The sequence below is a fragment of the Microplitis mediator genome, chromosome 6, assembly GCF_029852145.1.
Source record: "Microplitis mediator isolate UGA2020A chromosome 6, iyMicMedi2.1, whole genome shotgun sequence".
Taxonomy (NCBI): Eukaryota; Metazoa; Arthropoda; class Insecta; order Hymenoptera; family Braconidae; genus Microplitis; species Microplitis mediator.
The window spans coordinates 2,545,001-2,564,022 of record NC_079974.1 but is presented as its reverse complement, the minus strand read 5'-3'; the positions used below and the strand labels follow the sequence as shown (position 1 = coordinate 2,564,022).

Below are 19,022 nucleotides of genomic sequence, written 5' to 3'. Positions count from 1 at the left end.
TACTTGCATTCGTAAGGATATCCATATGTAATCAAACATATGAAGTTAACAATTGAATAAAACCGTCAATCAAGCCGATCAGTAAAACAGTAATTCTTTAAATAACGAATCATTATTGTTATTATTATTATTTTTTAATATTATAATTTTAATTGTGTATTATTATTATTTTTTTTTATTGTGTATTATTATTATTTTTTTTTATTGTGTAATATTATTTGCCTCTGGTTAACTAAGATATTAGATAAGTTTTGGATTTCGTGACTATTTTTGGCCTTGCTATATAATTATGGGTCCACACGGACTTCATGGCAAAATTGATTTACTGATTATTTGCACTGTATTGTTTTTATATCACAATCTTATATTGTTGTTGATTGATTTTGTGACGATAGCTTAGTGTATACTTACGTCACCGGTGGTCTGGAATTTTCGCTCTAATTGAAATCTCTTACTTGATGTAATATAAGGCTGATTACGATTATATGGCTCATAGATACCGTAATATTTCAAAGGTATAACAGCTTACATGAAAATATGATATTACCAATCGCTATAATTGTTATTACTCAATCGTTTGGCACACAGGTAATATATTTAATTATAATGTCAGTTATACATACTCTTTACTCTTGTTTCTTTTTTCGCAGTGAATATATTGTCGTTAATATAATTTTTTAGGGAGCCATGAACCTAGTTCTCGAGGATGCCGATTGTCCGGTTTACGATGAAGAATATTTCAGAGAGCCTGAAACTTATGTAAATGATGAGAATGCATGGGTTGTAAACATGACACTAATTAAGCCACTTTTGATAGAAACTCAAGTAATTATTGTTTCTCATTTTTACTGTTGTTATTACTCATATTTTGCACACCTCAAGCGCGAAAGCGCCAAGGACGTTTGATGATCGATTTATGTTTTTTGACTCGTTTTTTAAAAAGAATCAAATTTTTTATATTTATAAGGTGGTAGCTCGTAAACCAAAAAATAATCTATTCGTAATTTTTAGGGACATTTCTCATTAATAGGAGCATCAATGGGTGAATATGTGGTGAATACTGGATTCGATGTACGGATGAGCTTGTGTGATTTCATTGCGGAACCTATTATAATAGGTCGTGTTCTTCAGGGTCTGGGATTTTCTGAAGACCATTGTCCACCTGGCAGTGTAAGTGATAATTGACTGTGAGATATAAAGGAATTCAGAGGTAGCATAAAAATTTAAGATGTCTTTTTATCTTTTAAAATATCGGTTTAATGAACGACATTCCATGCCATAATGAGACTAATGGTTTAGTTTTTTTTGCACTAATAGTTTAGTGTTATTACAGTCGACTCTGTCTCAAGGTTCTCTGCCTAAAGGTTCTCGCTGTCTATAGGTTCCAGGATACATTGCTTAAAGGTTCCCGGATATTCCCCCACCCGCTTTCTCAAGTGACGAATCACAATTCAGTTTTCGAGCGCTAACTTTAAATGCACGATTTTCTGAGGTTATGTTTACTGCGCAATGTGTTCGTTTTAGCATGCGCCTCGGCGCTCGAGGGGAATATATTGTAGGGGAAGTGCTGATGGTGGGGAGGGAACCTTTAGGCAATGGTCCTGTCCCGACGTGGAACCTTTAGACAGATTCGACTGTAGTTCATTTAAAACCATCAGTGCTTAGAGTTATCTTAGTGCATTTAGTTTTATTAGTACAAAACTTAATTCAACACTAGTAACTTCCGATAGTGTTACCTTTATATAATAATATCTATGAATCTCATTGTAACCTAATGTTTTTATCATAATTCTAACACTTTTTAGGGTCTTTATGGAACTGAAGGTTATATATTTCCAACAGATACATTACCAGATGAATTCCCACCTAATAAATACCTGGCGGCATTTGGTTTATCGTACGAGGAGAAGCCAATGATAACATTCCAAGTATACTTCAACTCCCAATAAAAGGTGAAGTTATTTTTTAGACCGACACTATAATGACAATTACTCATTTTTTTAAATTTGTTATTAGCTTCTGACATCCCGGGAAAAATAATTTATATCTAATTCTATAAATGGTTATATAAAATTAGGTATGAGTTTTGGTTTCATCCAATTTTATATAGTCATATATCATTTAATAGAATGCTATATACTTTAATAAAGTTATATTTACAATAACTGTCATAAAAAAATTTTTTTTAAATCACCCCTACTCATGGGCTCGATCCCAACCCGATGAAAAAAGATTTTATACAATTGTATAGAATTATATATCAATTATATGTAGACTATATATAATTATATATAGACTATATATAATTGGATAGAGAAAATGGCCAATTGTATACAATTTGTATAGAAATTATATACAATTCTATAGAAATTATATACAATTCTATACAAATTGTATACAATTCTATATAATTATGTACAATTCGATATATTGCAATTATATAGAATTGTGTATAATTATATAGAATTGTATATAATTATATAGAATTGTATATAATTTGTATAAAATTGTATATAATTATATAGACTTGTATACAATTTGTATAGAATTGTATACAATTTCTATACAGTTGTATACAATTGGATCAGGCCATTTTTTGTATATAATTTTATACAATTGTATAAAATCTTTTTTCATCGGGAAGTCATACCGATTCCAAGTTTGTTAACCACTGTGCCGAATCACACACTTATGAGGGGACGTTAATTGTATTTATTTGAATATAAATGAACTTAAGAAAATTGAAGATATCAATAGATGAATGAATCTGTTATTTATATTGTATTCAATTATATCATAGTTTATAGGGTAACGAAACCAATAGCAGTATACCCACTAATAGCGGGGCGACAATTACTTCTTCCGGTAAATTAAAAAAAATGAGATGTTTAAATTTTTTGAACTTAACTAAAATATTTTTAATTTAATATCTCAGTTTTTTACAACTTAATTCATTGTTGAAACTTCAAAATTCCCTTAGCTGTCCCACTTCTGGTCTCGTTAGTCTATTTCTAAGTATTTGAAAAAAGTTCGTATACTTTATAACGTGAATGCTATAAATTAAAATATTTTACATATAATAATTATGTATATTTAAATCAAAATTTCGAAATATGGTTTTCTTTCCTGATAAATTATGCATTTCCTATTATAATCCAATTCCGTTAGTTATAAGGTAAATGTCCTAATACCGGAACGACGAAGGGTATCCCTAGCAGACCTGATTTACCGTAAATTTACGGTAATTTTACCGCAAATCTACCGTAGAATACCGTAAAATTCGCGTAGATTTACCGTAAATTACGGCGGGTATACCGTAAATTTACCGTCGAATACGATAAATTTACCGTAAAAAATTCGGGTGGATTACCGAATTACCGTAATTTACCGTGAATTACCGTATTTCCGTATTTTACGGTAAATCCACCGTAATTTACGGTAAATCGGCGTTTTACGGTGGATTACCGTAATTTACGGTGGGTTTACCGTAATTTACCGTAATTTGGGTCCGTTAGGGTATACGTCTGATTTTTATCGTTTTAAAAATATTCAAATAGATTATAAACCAAAAATGATTTATTACATCATATAGAATAGACATTTACCTATTCAAAAATAATCATATTAGTTCATTTTTCTTAAATTTACTAAAAAAAAAAAATTTTTTTCTATGACACTCAAGACCCAATACCGGAACGCTGAAATAGCCTTGTCCCAATACGAGGATTCGGTTGTCCTAATACCGGAACGGTAAATGAAATGAGTTATTTTTTGCACTTATTCATAGTGAAAATATCGACAATTATTAAATAATATTAATGTAAAACGAGTGTGAGTGTAGCAGACATCGGACAACTTCAAAATTATAAATAAATAAGATAAATAATTTAAAAAAATAATATTTATAAAAAAAGGAAAAGGTGGCATAAAAAATAAAAATTCTTCATATGTAAAGAAAAATATTTTCTTTATTAAGATAGGAGATTGCAATTTTCATCTTTTCAGTGCGTAGAACAACAATATGAAAAATCAATCCAAAAATTAGTTGATGAAAATATTACATAATACCTCTGTACATGGAGAATCGTGCATCGATAAAGGTAATAAGAAGGATTTAGTGTCTTTAATTGTAAAAAGTTTTTTCTTCTATTATAATGTTGCTATTTGAATAAAACACGTAACGTCATATAATAGGATACGGCAAATGACAAATACTAGAAAAAATATAAAAACTTAATGATAGAAAAATATAAATTTGTACATATATACTTATTGGTAATCATTAGTAATTATATAGAGGAGGGTAGCAAATGGACCCCTTAAGAGAAAAAGCAAATCACCCGGATTTTTTTCCACTGGTTCTATTATTTGTTGTCTCCTGAATACGTACACAGTACCAATATAACTCAGCTATAAGAAATGAAAACTGGAAAAAAACTTGTATTTATTATTTGTACTAGACAAAGGAGGCCAGACGGACACAATTTTTTAAGCAAAAAAAAACTTATTTTGTTAAGAAATTTTATACTGGCTTTACTGCCAAATCTTTTTATACTGTTATGAAAAAAAATGAAGGGCCCAATGTACCCCAAATTTAGTATTGGTTAGAAAAATTTTTATGGGGCTCATTTGGCCTCAAAAGGCCCACGTTGCCCTGTGACACCTATGTCGCTTTTTTTTTTACTATTATAAAAAAAAAAAAATAGAGGCCCATTTGCCCCTGCCCCCAACTCCTTTTTCATTGGGAAAATTAATTACCACTTTGTAATTTATTCTTACCGTAGAATAAAAATTTTTGTTCAAAGCAGGTATAATACCCCTGAAAGAAATAGTAAGCGGCTTCTGGGATCGACACATCATTATTATTATCGATTTCCGTATTACGATCGGTTTATCGATCCATGACGACTCATATAGTGACCATGATACTTTTTCACTCTAAAATATTATATGTTAAGCATTAATTAAATTATACAATAGAAGTAGCTTATATAAAGACATAGAATATATGTCTAACTTACGAGCTCGGATAAATCATCTGCTGGTGGAATGTATACATAAACTGCTAAACAACCAGTAACAACAATAGATAAAAATTTCGTTGTTTCTATAAGACTTGAAGCCTATTCAAATGATAAAATTACATTAATTACTCTAAAAAACTCAATAAAAATGATTTATCGTAGATCCACTAATGCTTACAAGCACGATCTTGATACCCGTCAAGATTACTGACACTGTTATAATAACAAAGCTTTTTAAAATGATGAAACGAACAGTCTTACCAAGTTGCTCAAAATATCTGTAATGACATATGTTTACATTGCAAAGAACAATACATGCTATAATTTAAACGTTTGATTTTCATTTATTGATCTTACCGTATACAATCTCGATGTTGTCGTATCCAATCATTGAACTCATCAACATTGACAACACTTTTTAATCTTAATAATAGTACTTTTAGTTTTGCTGTTACATAAGACAGTAGTATTGCGATAATAATTGGAGCAATAGTGTGATGTAATCCACATTGTAAATTAGCTATAGCTTGCTGAGTATAAACTAAGTAATATGTGGTTGTATGTGGTTCAATAGCAAATGGATAATAAGCTACAGAAGGTAACAGTCTTTGAGGTGTAAAAATTGGAACGCATAGATGAGAAACACACGCCAGTGAACAAAATACCACCACAAATATATATAAAGGCAGGTGATGGTTTATTGATTTACTTAAAATAATTTTGTCTCTGCCTTTTACTGATTTTATGTAATCAAACATTTCCCATAATAATTCCTATAAATAAAAATATATCACATTTTTTTTTCTGATTAAAATTGCCCTGTTTGTTGTTTACCTGAATTTGATTCTTATTATACTTCCACATAAGAAGATTGACGAATGTTTCTGAATACACTGGCAGTGCACTTAGAGAATGAAGTGCTTTTAATGGTTGACCTTCGTGAAGTTCCTTATGTATACTCAACATCGTAGGAATTATTATCAATGTAATATTGACTATCGACACAAACCATACTAATTCTTTTATAATTCTTATCCACAATTTTGACTCAAAAATTGGCCAAATTCCTGATACTTCGCCAAATATTTTTATCATACGTAATAGTAGTTCTGGCCTAGCTCGCATTTTTAACAATTAAACTTTCAACTTCAAAGGTATTTTAAAAACTAATAAAATCATAGCAAAGAGTAGACATGCACAGTTCAAAGTTATAAAAATACCTAGCATTAATTCCTTAATTAAATTTTATTCTCTTAGCTTCTTATTCAACTTTTATAAGTATCTAAATTATTCATACAAAGCTTGTCATTAAAGTACTAATTTATCATAGTTTTTATTCAATTCTCCACCTAGACATAAATAATTCATCTCTTGTATTATTTCGTGACGATCTTTTCGATTTAATAATTATACTTGTATGGTTTTTAGTTACTCCGCCCTTTAATGATCATTAGATCAAACTTAGTTTAAAATCCATAACTATTTAATTCATAAGTATGATGGTGGATACAATTATTATTTACTGAACCTTATAATAAATAAAACTTATACACTATAATACAATCATTTTAATAATTTTACTCAGCTTCGCAAACAGACGAATCAACTCGAAGGAGAGATAGATAGATAGATAGATTGATAGTATAATTTATTTGGCCAGTCATGACTTCTTGCGGCCATCAAAGCAAAACATACAAATACATACATTTCGTTCTTATGTTCCTTTCTACAATTTCAGTAATACTGTTCTCAATAATCAAATTCATCAATTTACATTATAGGTATATTAAATATTTCCCGGGTGAAAATATTCTAAAAGTAATTTTTATTCTCGGCCGAAAATTGGCCGAAAAAAGGCCTAGGTAGTAAACACGAGGCCGAAACTCGCTAGGCCGAAAAAAGGCCGAAACTCGTTAGGCCTAAAAATGGCCGAAAAAAGGCCGACAATAAAGCTTAAAAATGTCTGACGCCAGACACGAGGATTTATACTATTATTATTATTATTATTATTATTATTATTATTATTATTATTATATTTGATTGGATAGAATAGGAATAATTGAATTTATCCAATAGTGATTTAATTGTCCGGTAAAAGTGAATTATATATGGCCATATGTTAAAATTTCCAATATATACAAAGGCATGTATAAAAATTTCAACTAAATTAAAAAAAAAAGACACTCCATTTCTGTATTTTTTTTTTTTTTTTTTTTTTTTTTTTGATGATGCGGAAATCAATCAGATTTTTGATCATATTAATTTCTAACCGAGTAGAAATTTTTAATTTAGGGAAAAAATGCTATAAATATCAACCGAACGCACACGATTTAGTGGGATTCGAATCCGGGACGTAACGAACGAAAGACCGACGCTTTAACGACTAGGCTACGCTACTGACAGTGACTGCTAAGTTTACTTGTGCTATATGAGATTGTAAGAATAACTCACTTTTGAAACAGCAAAATATAATTGAAAATCTATTATTAGTAATAACAAAAAAATTTCTTATTTTTTTTTCGTGTGTTATATAATCCTGCGTGTAAGTAATTGTGATATGTGTAATTTTAGTTATATAGTTATGTATAAAATTATTTAAAATATATATAGGCTCTATATGGCCATGTACCCCCATGAAAAAAACTTATAAAAAAAATATATTTTTCATATTCAAAAATGTATTAAAAATATATCTTAGAATATATAAAAAATACATGCCCGGGAAAAAATGTTTTTATAAAATTTTATAAAATAATATAAAATTTTATACAATTTTATAAAATTTTGTAAGATTTTATAAGATTTTACAGCAAAATTTTATAAAAATTCATACAATTTTATAAAATTTTATAATATTTTATACAATTTTATAAAATCTTCTAAAATTTTATAAAGTAAGATCTGAGTAAGGAACGTAATAAATAAATGTAATTTTATAAAATTGTATGACATTTTATAAAATTGTATAAAATATAACAAAATTTTATAAAGTTTTACACAAATGTATAAAATTATATAAAATTTTATACAATTTTATAAGACTGTAACTCAACTCTATTGTAGATACGAAAATTTTCTCCGGACCATTATTAAGTCGCTCATAAGGACTCAGGTAAAAATTTAACAGTGTAATTAGTTCGAGAAACCTTACTGCTTCAAAGACGGATTGTCGTAATGACACCCATATACAGTACTACAATAGTCAAGTACATAAGTATTTAATGATCTGCACATGTACAAAACTCTTAAACATTTAGTTTTAGTATAAATATTTCTATGACATAGAATCGGCCTTAGCTCATTATTTATTTAGATTTTAAGATTTGAAAGATAAAGTTATTGAGAGAAAGATTGGAAAACTATAATAGTTGAGATAATGAACTCATTGAGAATCCCGTATTGTCAAATGGACAAATTTAATTTTAGTAGAAAAAAAGTAATTTTCAGAACAACTTAAGAACTATCATTGTCCTATATGGGTTTACTTTTGAATAATTCTATCTTTGTTGTAATAATGACGATGGATTTTGAAGAGTGGGGCAAGAAAAATCATTGTCGGGGGCATTTTTGCTAATGTCGGAAGTACCATAGACATCATCATTTAAACTCAGTTTTGATCTTGAGACTGCAAGTCGTACAGTTACTCTCGTCTTAAGACTACATCAGTAGTACAAACTTTTACTACTAATATAGCGTTGAATTAGTACAAAGTGAGCAGTTACTCTAACAGTCAAGTGCTCAAGTTCGGTTTTTAAAAGTTCATTTGTTAAAAACAAACAATTACCGACAATATCAAATTCATTACAATGAGATTATCAAAGTTTACCTACGAATACGTTTCCAAATCGATCGAACGAGGTGTGATCAAAGATATCAATGCAGTGATTCCAGTCTTGGGTGGTTCAACGTTGCTTCACATAGCATCTTTTAATAATGATCAAAAATTAGTGGACTATCTGCTCCGCAAAGGAGCTGATATAAATTCAAAAAGTCGACGCTGGGGTACAGTTTTTAATTTTGCTCTTATAATGAATAACCTGACAACAATTCAAAGTCTAATAAGCTTTGGAGCAGTCGTTAATCATCGAATTGAGTTCTCTGAATTAAGCCGTTTCGAGAAGGCAGTTTACCAATATTATGAAGAAATTCGTAAGTTTTCATCTTCATCCTTTTTCTTTATCCATACGATGTTTCTTTTTGATCATACAGCTGTTGCCACTCTACCATTAAATATCGCTATTCATGGACAGAATGTAAAAATGGTAGAGCTACTTTTAAAAAATAATGCTGATCCGAATCCTGATGCTGATACTTATGGATCACCACTAATCTTTGCTGCTATTAAAGGAGATTTACAAATTATAAAACTTCTTCTGGCCCACGGTTCAAATGTTAATATTGTAATGAAACATGTTGGAGGAATTCCTCACGGTTGGAAAGAAAGTCCTCTACATGTTGTTGCCCACAATCAAAACTCGAAAGCATTAAAATTGTTCTTAGATCATGATATGATTGATATAAATACAGTGACAGATTTTAAAGATTCAGCACTTCATTGCGCAATGAGGTTTCCGCCTGACGATAATATCATAAGGCAACTTCTCAATGCTGGTATTGATGTTAATTTAAAAAACAGTGATGGTAAAACAGCATTTAATACTTCAACACAAAATAATTCAAAAAAAGTTAATGATACAATTACGGAACATATTGCGAAATGTAGTGCGGCGAATTTTTATGTCAATGAAGAAAATTTAGCAGTCATAAATAGTGAAAAATTTGGCGAATTACGCGGCCAGTGCATAAGCCAAATTGAAAAAATGAAGATAACATTTGTTGGTAAAAGTAATGTAACGTATCATTATGTTATAAAAAATAAATGTGTACACAAATTAGCTTTAAGTTTAAAATATGTTAGTGTTAGTATTCTTTTAGATTCTGTCGTTCAGTCTATGTTTCCACTATATGCTGGAATAATAAATTACCGGTTAAAAAAAGCATTTAGAAGAAAGAAATTGTTATTCAATGCTGTTGATTTAATTGATGATATTTGCCAAGAACTGCAACTCCCAAGTACTTTTACGAGGGATATTTTTAAACTTCTATCCAATGAAGATTTAAAAAAATTACAATGAAATATTTATACGAATATTTTTACTTAGCATTACTTAGTTTGTAACAAATTAGTAGTCATTATCAAGTAAATTTAATGACTTAATTTTTATTACATGTTTTTTACTATTATTATATTAATATTGTATTAGTTATAAGACATTTTGTTAAGCTTTGTAAATATATAAACTTATATTTACATTATGTATAATTCTATTTTAACCCTGTTATTGGCGTAAGCTATTGGGTTTGTTATTTTTCAATAAAATAAAATAAAATTATTATTATATGAAACAAAATACTTTATTTTAGAAAATTTCCCACATGAAAACAAAGTATATTTTTATTTTATATACGAAAATATATAATTATATAAAACGGCAAAAATTTATGTATGTTTGAATATAATGTTTATATAAGTTTTTCCCTACACGAGTCAACTCTACATTAAAGTTTTACATCGCAACAACTCTATACACAGAAAAAAAAGTTATCTTGAGTCAAGAAAATATTTTTGAAGACAAACGTTTTCGGGAACCAAATCAAGATTTTCTTGAGCCAAGAGAATTTGTCTTGGTTAAAAACAATTCATCTTGGTCGGAGAAGGTTTCTACACGGAAAGAAAATTATGGCAGCGGTTCCCATAATTTTGTGAAATTTTTTCCTATACCAACATAGGAATGATACCCATAACACTATAGGAATGGTTCCTATAATTATAGGAATGGTTCCTATAATTTATAGGAATACTTTCTATAATATTATGGGAATCATTCCTATAATTTATGGGAATGATTCCTATAATTTATAGGAACCATTCCCATAAATTATAGGAACCATTCCCATAATATTATGGGAATGGTTCCTATAATAGTATGGGAACTATTCCCATAATATTATGGGAATGATTCCCATAATGCAATTGAAATGGTTCCTATACCATTATGGGAATCATTCCCATAATATTATGGGAATAGTTCCCACACTATTATAGGAACCATTCCTATAATATTATGGGAATGGTTCCCATATTATCATGAAAAAATTAATTTAAAGAAGTGTGGTAATCACTTCTACAATACACAGAAATATTATTAAACATGAAAACAAAAATTCAAAAATTGAAAAAAAAAATCGTATTTGGCAAAAAAACATTAAAATTTTTAACAAGAATTTTTTTGTACGCACAAAACATTCAAGAAAATTCAAATTTTGGGAAATTTCTACACTATTGTGCAAAAAAAGAATTTTATGATATTATAGGGATGGTTCCCATAACATTATGGAAACCATTCCCATAATGGTATGGGAACTATTCTCATACTATTATGGGGATGGTTCCCATAATATATGGGAACCATTCCTATAGTAGTATAGGTACTATTCCAGTACCATTATGGGAACCATTCCCATAATGCATAGGAAAACTTCCCATAATTTTCTTTCCGTGTACTTTATCTGAGAAAATTTAGGTCTCCAAAAAAGATTTCTTGAATCAAGAATATTTACCTTCAGTCAAGAATTTTTTTTTTTCTGTGTAGAAACAGTTTTTTTCACATCGATCCATTTCCACATGAGAACATATCTTTCATAATAAAAATCTCTACAGAGATCAACTCTACAGCAATTATTTTTATATGCCGCAAAGTTCAAACAGTAGAATTTTTGTTATGACATTTTATTAATAAAGTAGGTTAATTATATAAAAAAAAGAATAAATGAAATTGAAATAAAATTATTTAAATATTACAAAAGTGATGATTCATCCCCACAACAAATTTAAGAAATCAAGGCCTTGATTTTCCCCGGGGTTGCTGCTGTTAAACTGGTGGTCTGCAGTCAACTTTTCATATCAATTTATTATTTAATCAGTATTAATATTTTTTGTTGTCTTTATATTTTTATTTTCAATAAAATATTAATTGATCACCGCTCATAATTTACTATAAGGAAAAAAAATTACGGGTATGGTTCCCATAATTTTATGAAATTTTTTCTTATACTGTTATATGAACTACGTCCATAATTGATGGGAGCAGTTCCTATAATATAGGAATGATTCATATAGTATTAATGTTAAGGGTAGCTTTCCCATTGAGGGTAAACGAATACTTGATAATTTTTCAAGTCGAATTAACAATAAATTGACGTAAAATTTGCCTGAAAATTGACGAAAACTTTTTTCTAGTCAACTTTTGAAGTAAATTTGCATTCTAATTCGGGTAGTAAATTGACGTCGAGTTGTGTAGCAAATTATATATAAATTGTCTTCAAAAACGGAAAAGTCCCAAGTTGACGGAACTTTGACAAAAAAAGTCAAGAAAACTTTGGTATGTAAACTTTTGCTAAAGCAAACTCTGCATTAGAGTAAATTGAGCAAAAATTAACCGAAAATTTTTCTTTTAAACTTTTGCTGTCAATTTGTCAGTAAATTCGGGCAGCAAATTTCAGGCAATTTCAATGTCAAATTACTGTCAATTTCAAGCTAAAGAGGCTATTAGGGTATCTTAAATACCCTGACAGCCACGCTCTGAAGATAATTGCTCAGCAAGTTCTGCAGTTAAACATTTTCGGCTAACAACGACAAGTTTCTGGCAAGCCTTGGCTGGATAATACTTGCGTGCAACTTGGAGCAAATCTACTGCTGTCATCTAAATGCAATTTGACAGAAGAACTTGCAACTTAATTAGAAGTGAAACTTTCAATCAACCTAACGTCATTGTCTGACAGTAACACTTGTAGTCAAATTGAATTCAAGTTTACACATAAGTTACTGTCAACTTGCATACTTGGTGTGCGTTATGCAAATAATTAATTATTCGGTATTGTTATATTCCTTGAATGTCTACGTTCAAGTATTTTTTTTAATTTTTAAAAATCTAAGTTTCTTGGTGTTCTTGTGATTTCAGACTTTTTTGTGAAAATATTACTTTTAATGCAGTCTGAGATTAATGTACGCGCATTGAATGTGTACTTGGCGCAACTTTATACAGAGAATCTGGTTTGGGGGACGATAAATTAATACAAAACTTAGTTTAAATTTAATTGAAAAAATCTGAAAACCACCTGACCCAGCCCCAAAACTTCCCGTTGTCATTTTTGTCCGACGACATCTTTGGAACGAATCAATCGATTCGAACGTTCTTGGTGGCAATCGAAAGGGCTCCCCAAGACTTAGAAGTGATCATATTTTGAGGTAAATCGGGCAAGTGGTTTATAAGTTATATGCAAAATATCAAAAACAAAAAAAAATGTAGTTTTCAGAAAAAAATACAAAAAAATTATTCAGACGGTCCTTCTATTTTTAAACTTGATTTTTCGAACAAAATTCAAATTATTTCGAGGATTACCATTTAAATTTTATGTTTTTATTTTTTTTTTCCAATTTTGAAAGTCTTCTGAGTACTCTCAAAAATTTTTTTCAATTGGAAAAAAAAATATAAATCGAAAAAACATCACTCTGAAAAAATTTGTGGATCTGCAGAAAATGTCAGTTTTATATAAAACAAACAAAATCAAAAATCAAAAACGGTGAACATCGCAAAATTTTTGATTTTTTCTAAAAATCTACAAAAAAACAATGATGATAGGTTGCAATAATTTTTTTGTATTTTTTTTTCAAAAACTACATTTAAAAACAAAAATTTAAAAAAAGAACGTCTCAATCAGTCGAATTTTGAGAAAGTTATAGCTATTTAAAATAAAAAAAGCCATTTTTTTTTTAAATTTATAACTTTTTTTCGGTTGGGTAAAAAAATTTGAAAAATTTATGTTAAACTTTTTTGATAGGTTAGAAAAAGAGAAAAAATTTTCAGCCAAATCTAAAGGGGTCCATTCAAAAGTGGTCGATTTGGCGTGGAATGCCCCATATATATTAAGTCAAATCGCCTTTTCGCTTGGCGATTCTAACCAGCAGCCACCAGGATTCGCGGGTTGAACCCTGGCTTAGGCTGGCCTCTACGAAATTTTATTTTTGCTGGGATAGAGCAATGGGCTAAGGTTCTTGCAAAGTAAGAACCCGCACTTATTCCAACACGGCAACCTATGAGAAAACTTATCAACTTACCCCACGGCTTATAAAATTATAGATTATTCCTATCAATAGTCGAATTACTATTTGTAACTTAATTAATATTTATTTTATCAGACTATTCAATTATCATCCCAAACTTTTACCGAAGCTGGGCCAAAGCGGGTTTACAAGCATGGGTCAGAGATTGACAGCATTGCGCCAAGCGTGGCCCATATCTGGCCCCATCGTATTTTCCTGTATGGGTCAACCATCCCAATTGGTTAATTTGTTCGAGAGACATCGTTGGAGAAAGAAATGGTGAAAAACGGGTTTTTCCAAATATCTTCGAAACGGCTGAACGGATCGATTTAAAATTTGTATCAGCTCTAGAATTCAAAAAACGCGCCGATTGCCACCTCAAACGTCAAAATCGGTTGATTCGTTCAAAAGATATTGGCGCTGAACAGTTAAAAAAATAAGATTGTATGTTATTTTTTCCAGATGAATAAAAATATAGTGTACTAAAATGTGTCTGAAATCATACCAACTCTTCCTCTTTGTAGTCTCTTTCGATCATCAGATAATGTCATCTAACTTGTTCTTTAGTTTAAATCATATTATCAGCAAAAAATTGAAAAAATAGACCCCCTAAACGGAAACAGGTCCTGATTTTTTAAGGTAAGCTTCGGAACATGATTACCAAACATATACCAAAAAATCAAGGTAAAATTTCAATTAGACAGGTGAAAAAAAAATAAAAACCACTTTTAATTAGCGTTTTATCGAAGAATTTAATAAATTTCGGCGAGAAGTGCAATATAAAAGTTGTAGAGAAAAAAATATAGAAAATTATGAGTACCCTCGGTTTTATTGTATACAGGTAGTAAAGGTAACAGAGCACCTGAAAGTTTGAATGGAGAGTATCATACGTAAAAGCCCCCTTGCTCTACGCTTTTGGTAAGAAGGACATAAATATACGTCTGCACCGTGGTAAAAGAAAGCTTACGCGTGCGTAGTACTATCGAGAAAGCAATATAGACCACACTATTTCCACTTATATATTAATATTTTTGGGGCCTAAAACCTACACCACGTGTTGGTATGTTTATGTCTAGCAAAATGTAAGTCAGAGATTCTATAGCTCAAAAGCTAATGGAATTTTCATTAATTTATCATCTGAAAGGAGATGTCCGTATTCATTTTAATTGCTGGGGGTTTTCGCAACCGTATTTTGAGGTAATAATTACGAAAATCAAGTTTATTTTATTCAAAAGTAGCACAAATAATTATTATTAACAATTATATTATTTAAATTGTCATAACTCGCAAACCATTGATTGGGCAGGGAAGTTTATTGGGAAAGTAATCTTAAATAATAAAAAATACACAAAAAAGTTATGCATACTTTTCTTCTTACTTCAATTATTTCGCGAGATGTAGCGATAAAACAAGCCGCGCGTTCATACTTCTCGCACTTTTGCACGGCCAAATCTCTACTGCTCGCTCTTTTATTTTAGAGTTAAGAAAAAAATTTATTGTTTATAATTAAAAAAAATTATTAATGTTTAAAACGTTTTTTTCTTTGTTTTTATACTCTATTGAATAATTTTTTTACACGATATTTAATTATTTTTTAAACGAAAAATGGCTCTAGCAATTTGTTTGTAAAAATACATCAAATTCGGACCTGTTTCCGTTTAGGGGGTCTATTTGACTGGACTAACTAAGTAAATTCGAAGGAAGATAGTTTTAGAGCAACTCTTTAATGAAATTGACACCATTACTAGATAATTTATTTAATTTTTATAGGTTTAAAATAATTTTTAACTTTTTGAAAATTTTTTTGGTGACTGCATGTATTTATTTCGAAATTAATCAAACTCTAAACTGTTTATAATAGTTAAATAATTCAATAGTCGTTTATATAATAATGAATAATTTGTCTTTCCTATAAGAATAAATAACGGAAAATTCAGAGAATAATTTTTTTCATAGTTTTACCGGATGAAAACGTGAAAAAAATTTTTTTACATGTTATTTACATGGGAAAATATAAATTTATTGAGCTTCTTGTAGAATTGAGATATCAAGCTGCGCTTTGGAGGGAATTGTTTTCATACGTAAAAAAATCTTTTGAGACAATAGCACTTAAAAAAAAAAAATGTTTTTTTCGGATCACTAATATATAGATATATTATATGTTAGGCTTATAGAATTATATATATAAATAAAGTAACCTTAAAGTAGTGCGATGTTGAAAAATAAATATGTTACCATGGAGAACTCATAACTGATGCACATAACTATTTAAAAATGTAAATGTTCACAAATCTGACCTCTTCATAACAAAATATTGAGAAAAGATTAATAGTATCATCAAAAAGAAAAAAAAAACATTCAATTTTTTTGTAAGTTCAACTTTGACTTCGAATAACTTTTAAAGGAGTATGATTATCGAAAATTTTGTAAGGACCTTTTTTGTAGAGCGTTAAATTTCCTAAAAAAATATGCTTCAGTCATTGGAATTTGTCCATTAGTTCTTAAGATATAAATTGTGAAATTGAAAATTAATTTTTCCTATGTTATTTAAATGGGAAATAGAAATTTGCGATGCGCGACCTCTAAATATTAATATTAAGAGCTCTGATTTTTACAGGCATTTTTTCTTGTCTCTCTGAATATAGTTCACAGGGGATATGAAAAAAAATAGTCCATTTTTTTGAATCAGCCTAATATATGAGCATGAATGTTTTTGTTTTGAATGCTGTAGAAATTATAAAAGTAAAGTTGATGAATAATTAAAAAAAATAAAGGATTCATAAGGAACACATACATACTTATTAAAAACTGAGCTTATACTAAAATCAATAGGTCTCCTTGCTAATAAAATTTTCAATTATCTCACTAATAAGTTCAAAGTAGAATATTACCGACAACTCAAAAGATATATAATAGTTAGTAACCTAAAATATGAAGTACTATAGCAACGAATTATTTTTACAATCATATATTTTTTTATTAAATGTAAGCTTTAAACGTTGTATAATAGAACTAATAAATTAAATTATGACTAATTAATTTATTTGGATTAATAAATGAGTAAAATAAAATAAAAAATCGTCGAAACATGAAAATGATATCTGCCAGGCTAGAAATAACATATTTAACAACAGGTAACGGTTGGCTCACGTTAATTCAGTACATCTTGATCAACATAACTTAGATATTTACGATTTATAAATACGAAATTTTTTTGATTTTCATAATTTATTTTTAAGTTTACTATAAATAATTATTGAGTAGTAAAAATTAAGTTTTTATAAATATTTATAATGAATCATTAAAATAACATAAATTGTTCGTATATTTATATTATTATGGTTAGAAAACAAATTCATTAATTATTAAGCTATTGTATATGTAGCAATATCAAATACAAATACAAATATCTAAATACATTCATCCAAATAATTAATATAAATTTTTTTGTATTGTTTTGCGAAAAAAAAAAAATTGGATACAGCCACTATTGAAAAAAAAAAAAAAAAAAAAAAGAAGTCGTTCTATTGAACCTGAAATTTTATAAAAATGAATCGAATAATCATTTAAAATATTAAGACAACAGAAATAAAAGCTAATAAACAAAAAATGTTATTAAAATGAATCTAAAGATTTTTTTTTCTATGGATACATATTAATTACTCAGAATCGATTAACTTTAATTTTAAACTAGTTAAGAATTTCAATTTATAAAATAGACTAAATAGAAGAATTTGAAGTCATTTTATGTTTTTAGTTAATATATATCGTTAAATAAAAAAAATAAATAAATAAATAGAAAAACATTAAAAGATTGAAACAAAGAAATTAAAAAAAATCAATTAACGCTATAACTGTTTTGAAAAAAAAGAAATCAATAGTTGGTTTATAATAAAAACACTATATATTTTAATGCGATTCTATTAAAATTTTTTATCAATTAAAGCAATGTTTAACATAAGTAAAATTAAAATTATTTACTTATTATAATTACATATATAAATAAAAAATTAATATAAAAGTTGAAAATGACTTATTAGAAAGTTATATAACTTTTAATTCGTTTTCGGATATTTAGCTGTAGAAACTAAAAAAAAAAAAAATTTAATATAGTCTACTATAGTTTAATAATTTCTGATAATATAAGAGTACATAATATCAGTATGAAAAAATTAAAGATAAACTTAATTTTAATTTTTTTTATTTTCAAGTAAATATAATAAAAATGATTATATATTAATAAAACATATATAAAATATAATACATATTGATAAATATGATTAGAATTTATTTGAGAAGTAGTTGACTTTTTAATTAAAAATGTCAAATAATTAAAACAAAAAAATTATTTATTTACTTAATTTAAAAAAGTACAAAAAATTATTAATAATAATAATAATACTATGTGTATTTAAATAAATAATTTTACATTGAAAAAATAATCAAGTACGAACAGGTAATTTAGATACAGGGAGCTACCGTTCTATCCGCCCTCGCTCACGCGGCTGACAGTTAGTGCGCAACTACAATCTTTTTAGACGCCGGCTCGTACTAGTATGAAAGAGTAGTCAGTTGAAGCGGCTCGAGTAAGGGCTGACAGATACTGACTACGGCAAGTTGTATACTATTAACGTAACACTACCACGGGTCGATGTCTATGACTGAATGACTCTTTATGTGGTAAATCGCTACGGCGTTTATATAATATTATGTATAACTTTAAAAAAGTATACAAATATGAAACTGAGTATTGACTTACTTGTTTCCGAGCAAGAATAAAATATCACGTTTACGTGTATAAAAACCAAGTCGCTTTGATAAAAATATCTAGCGAG

General features: G+C 28.5%; 2 protein-coding genes across 6 annotated transcripts; one reads left to right on the top strand and one right to left on the bottom strand.

Moving 5' to 3' along the window:
* The first annotated feature begins 436 nt into the window (after positions 1-436).
* LOC130669921 (uncharacterized) lies at positions 437-3,956 on the top strand. 5 transcript variants are annotated; one of them, XM_057473075.1, is made up of 5 exons: positions 437-588; positions 682-825; positions 1,012-1,170; positions 1,843-1,952; positions 3,683-3,956. In XM_057473075.1, exons 1-4 carry the CDS (start codon positions 538-540, stop codon positions 1,915-1,917), a joined length of 429 nt encoding a protein of 142 aa, XP_057329058.1. In that variant the 5' UTR covers positions 437-537; the 3' UTR covers positions 1,918-1,952; positions 3,683-3,956. The 5 variants fall into 5 exon arrangements, with proteins under 5 accessions (XP_057329058.1, XP_057329055.1, XP_057329057.1 ...); XM_057473072.1 differs by having other exon boundaries at positions 1,806-1,952; positions 3,683-3,954; XM_057473074.1 differs by lacking the exon at positions 3,683-3,956 and having other exon boundaries at positions 1,843-2,149.
* A 924-nt stretch (positions 3,957-4,880) lies between these two features.
* On the bottom strand, positions 4,881-6,149 carry LOC130669991 (uncharacterized). The gene is made up of 3 exons (XM_057473163.1): positions 5,859-6,149; positions 5,382-5,797; positions 4,881-4,938 (listed from the first exon to the last, which is right to left on the bottom strand). The coding sequence occupies exons 1-3, from the start codon at positions 6,147-6,149 to the stop codon at positions 4,881-4,883; spliced, it is 765 nt and encodes a 254-aa protein (XP_057329146.1).
* Positions 6,150-19,022: the final 12,873 nt, after the last annotated feature.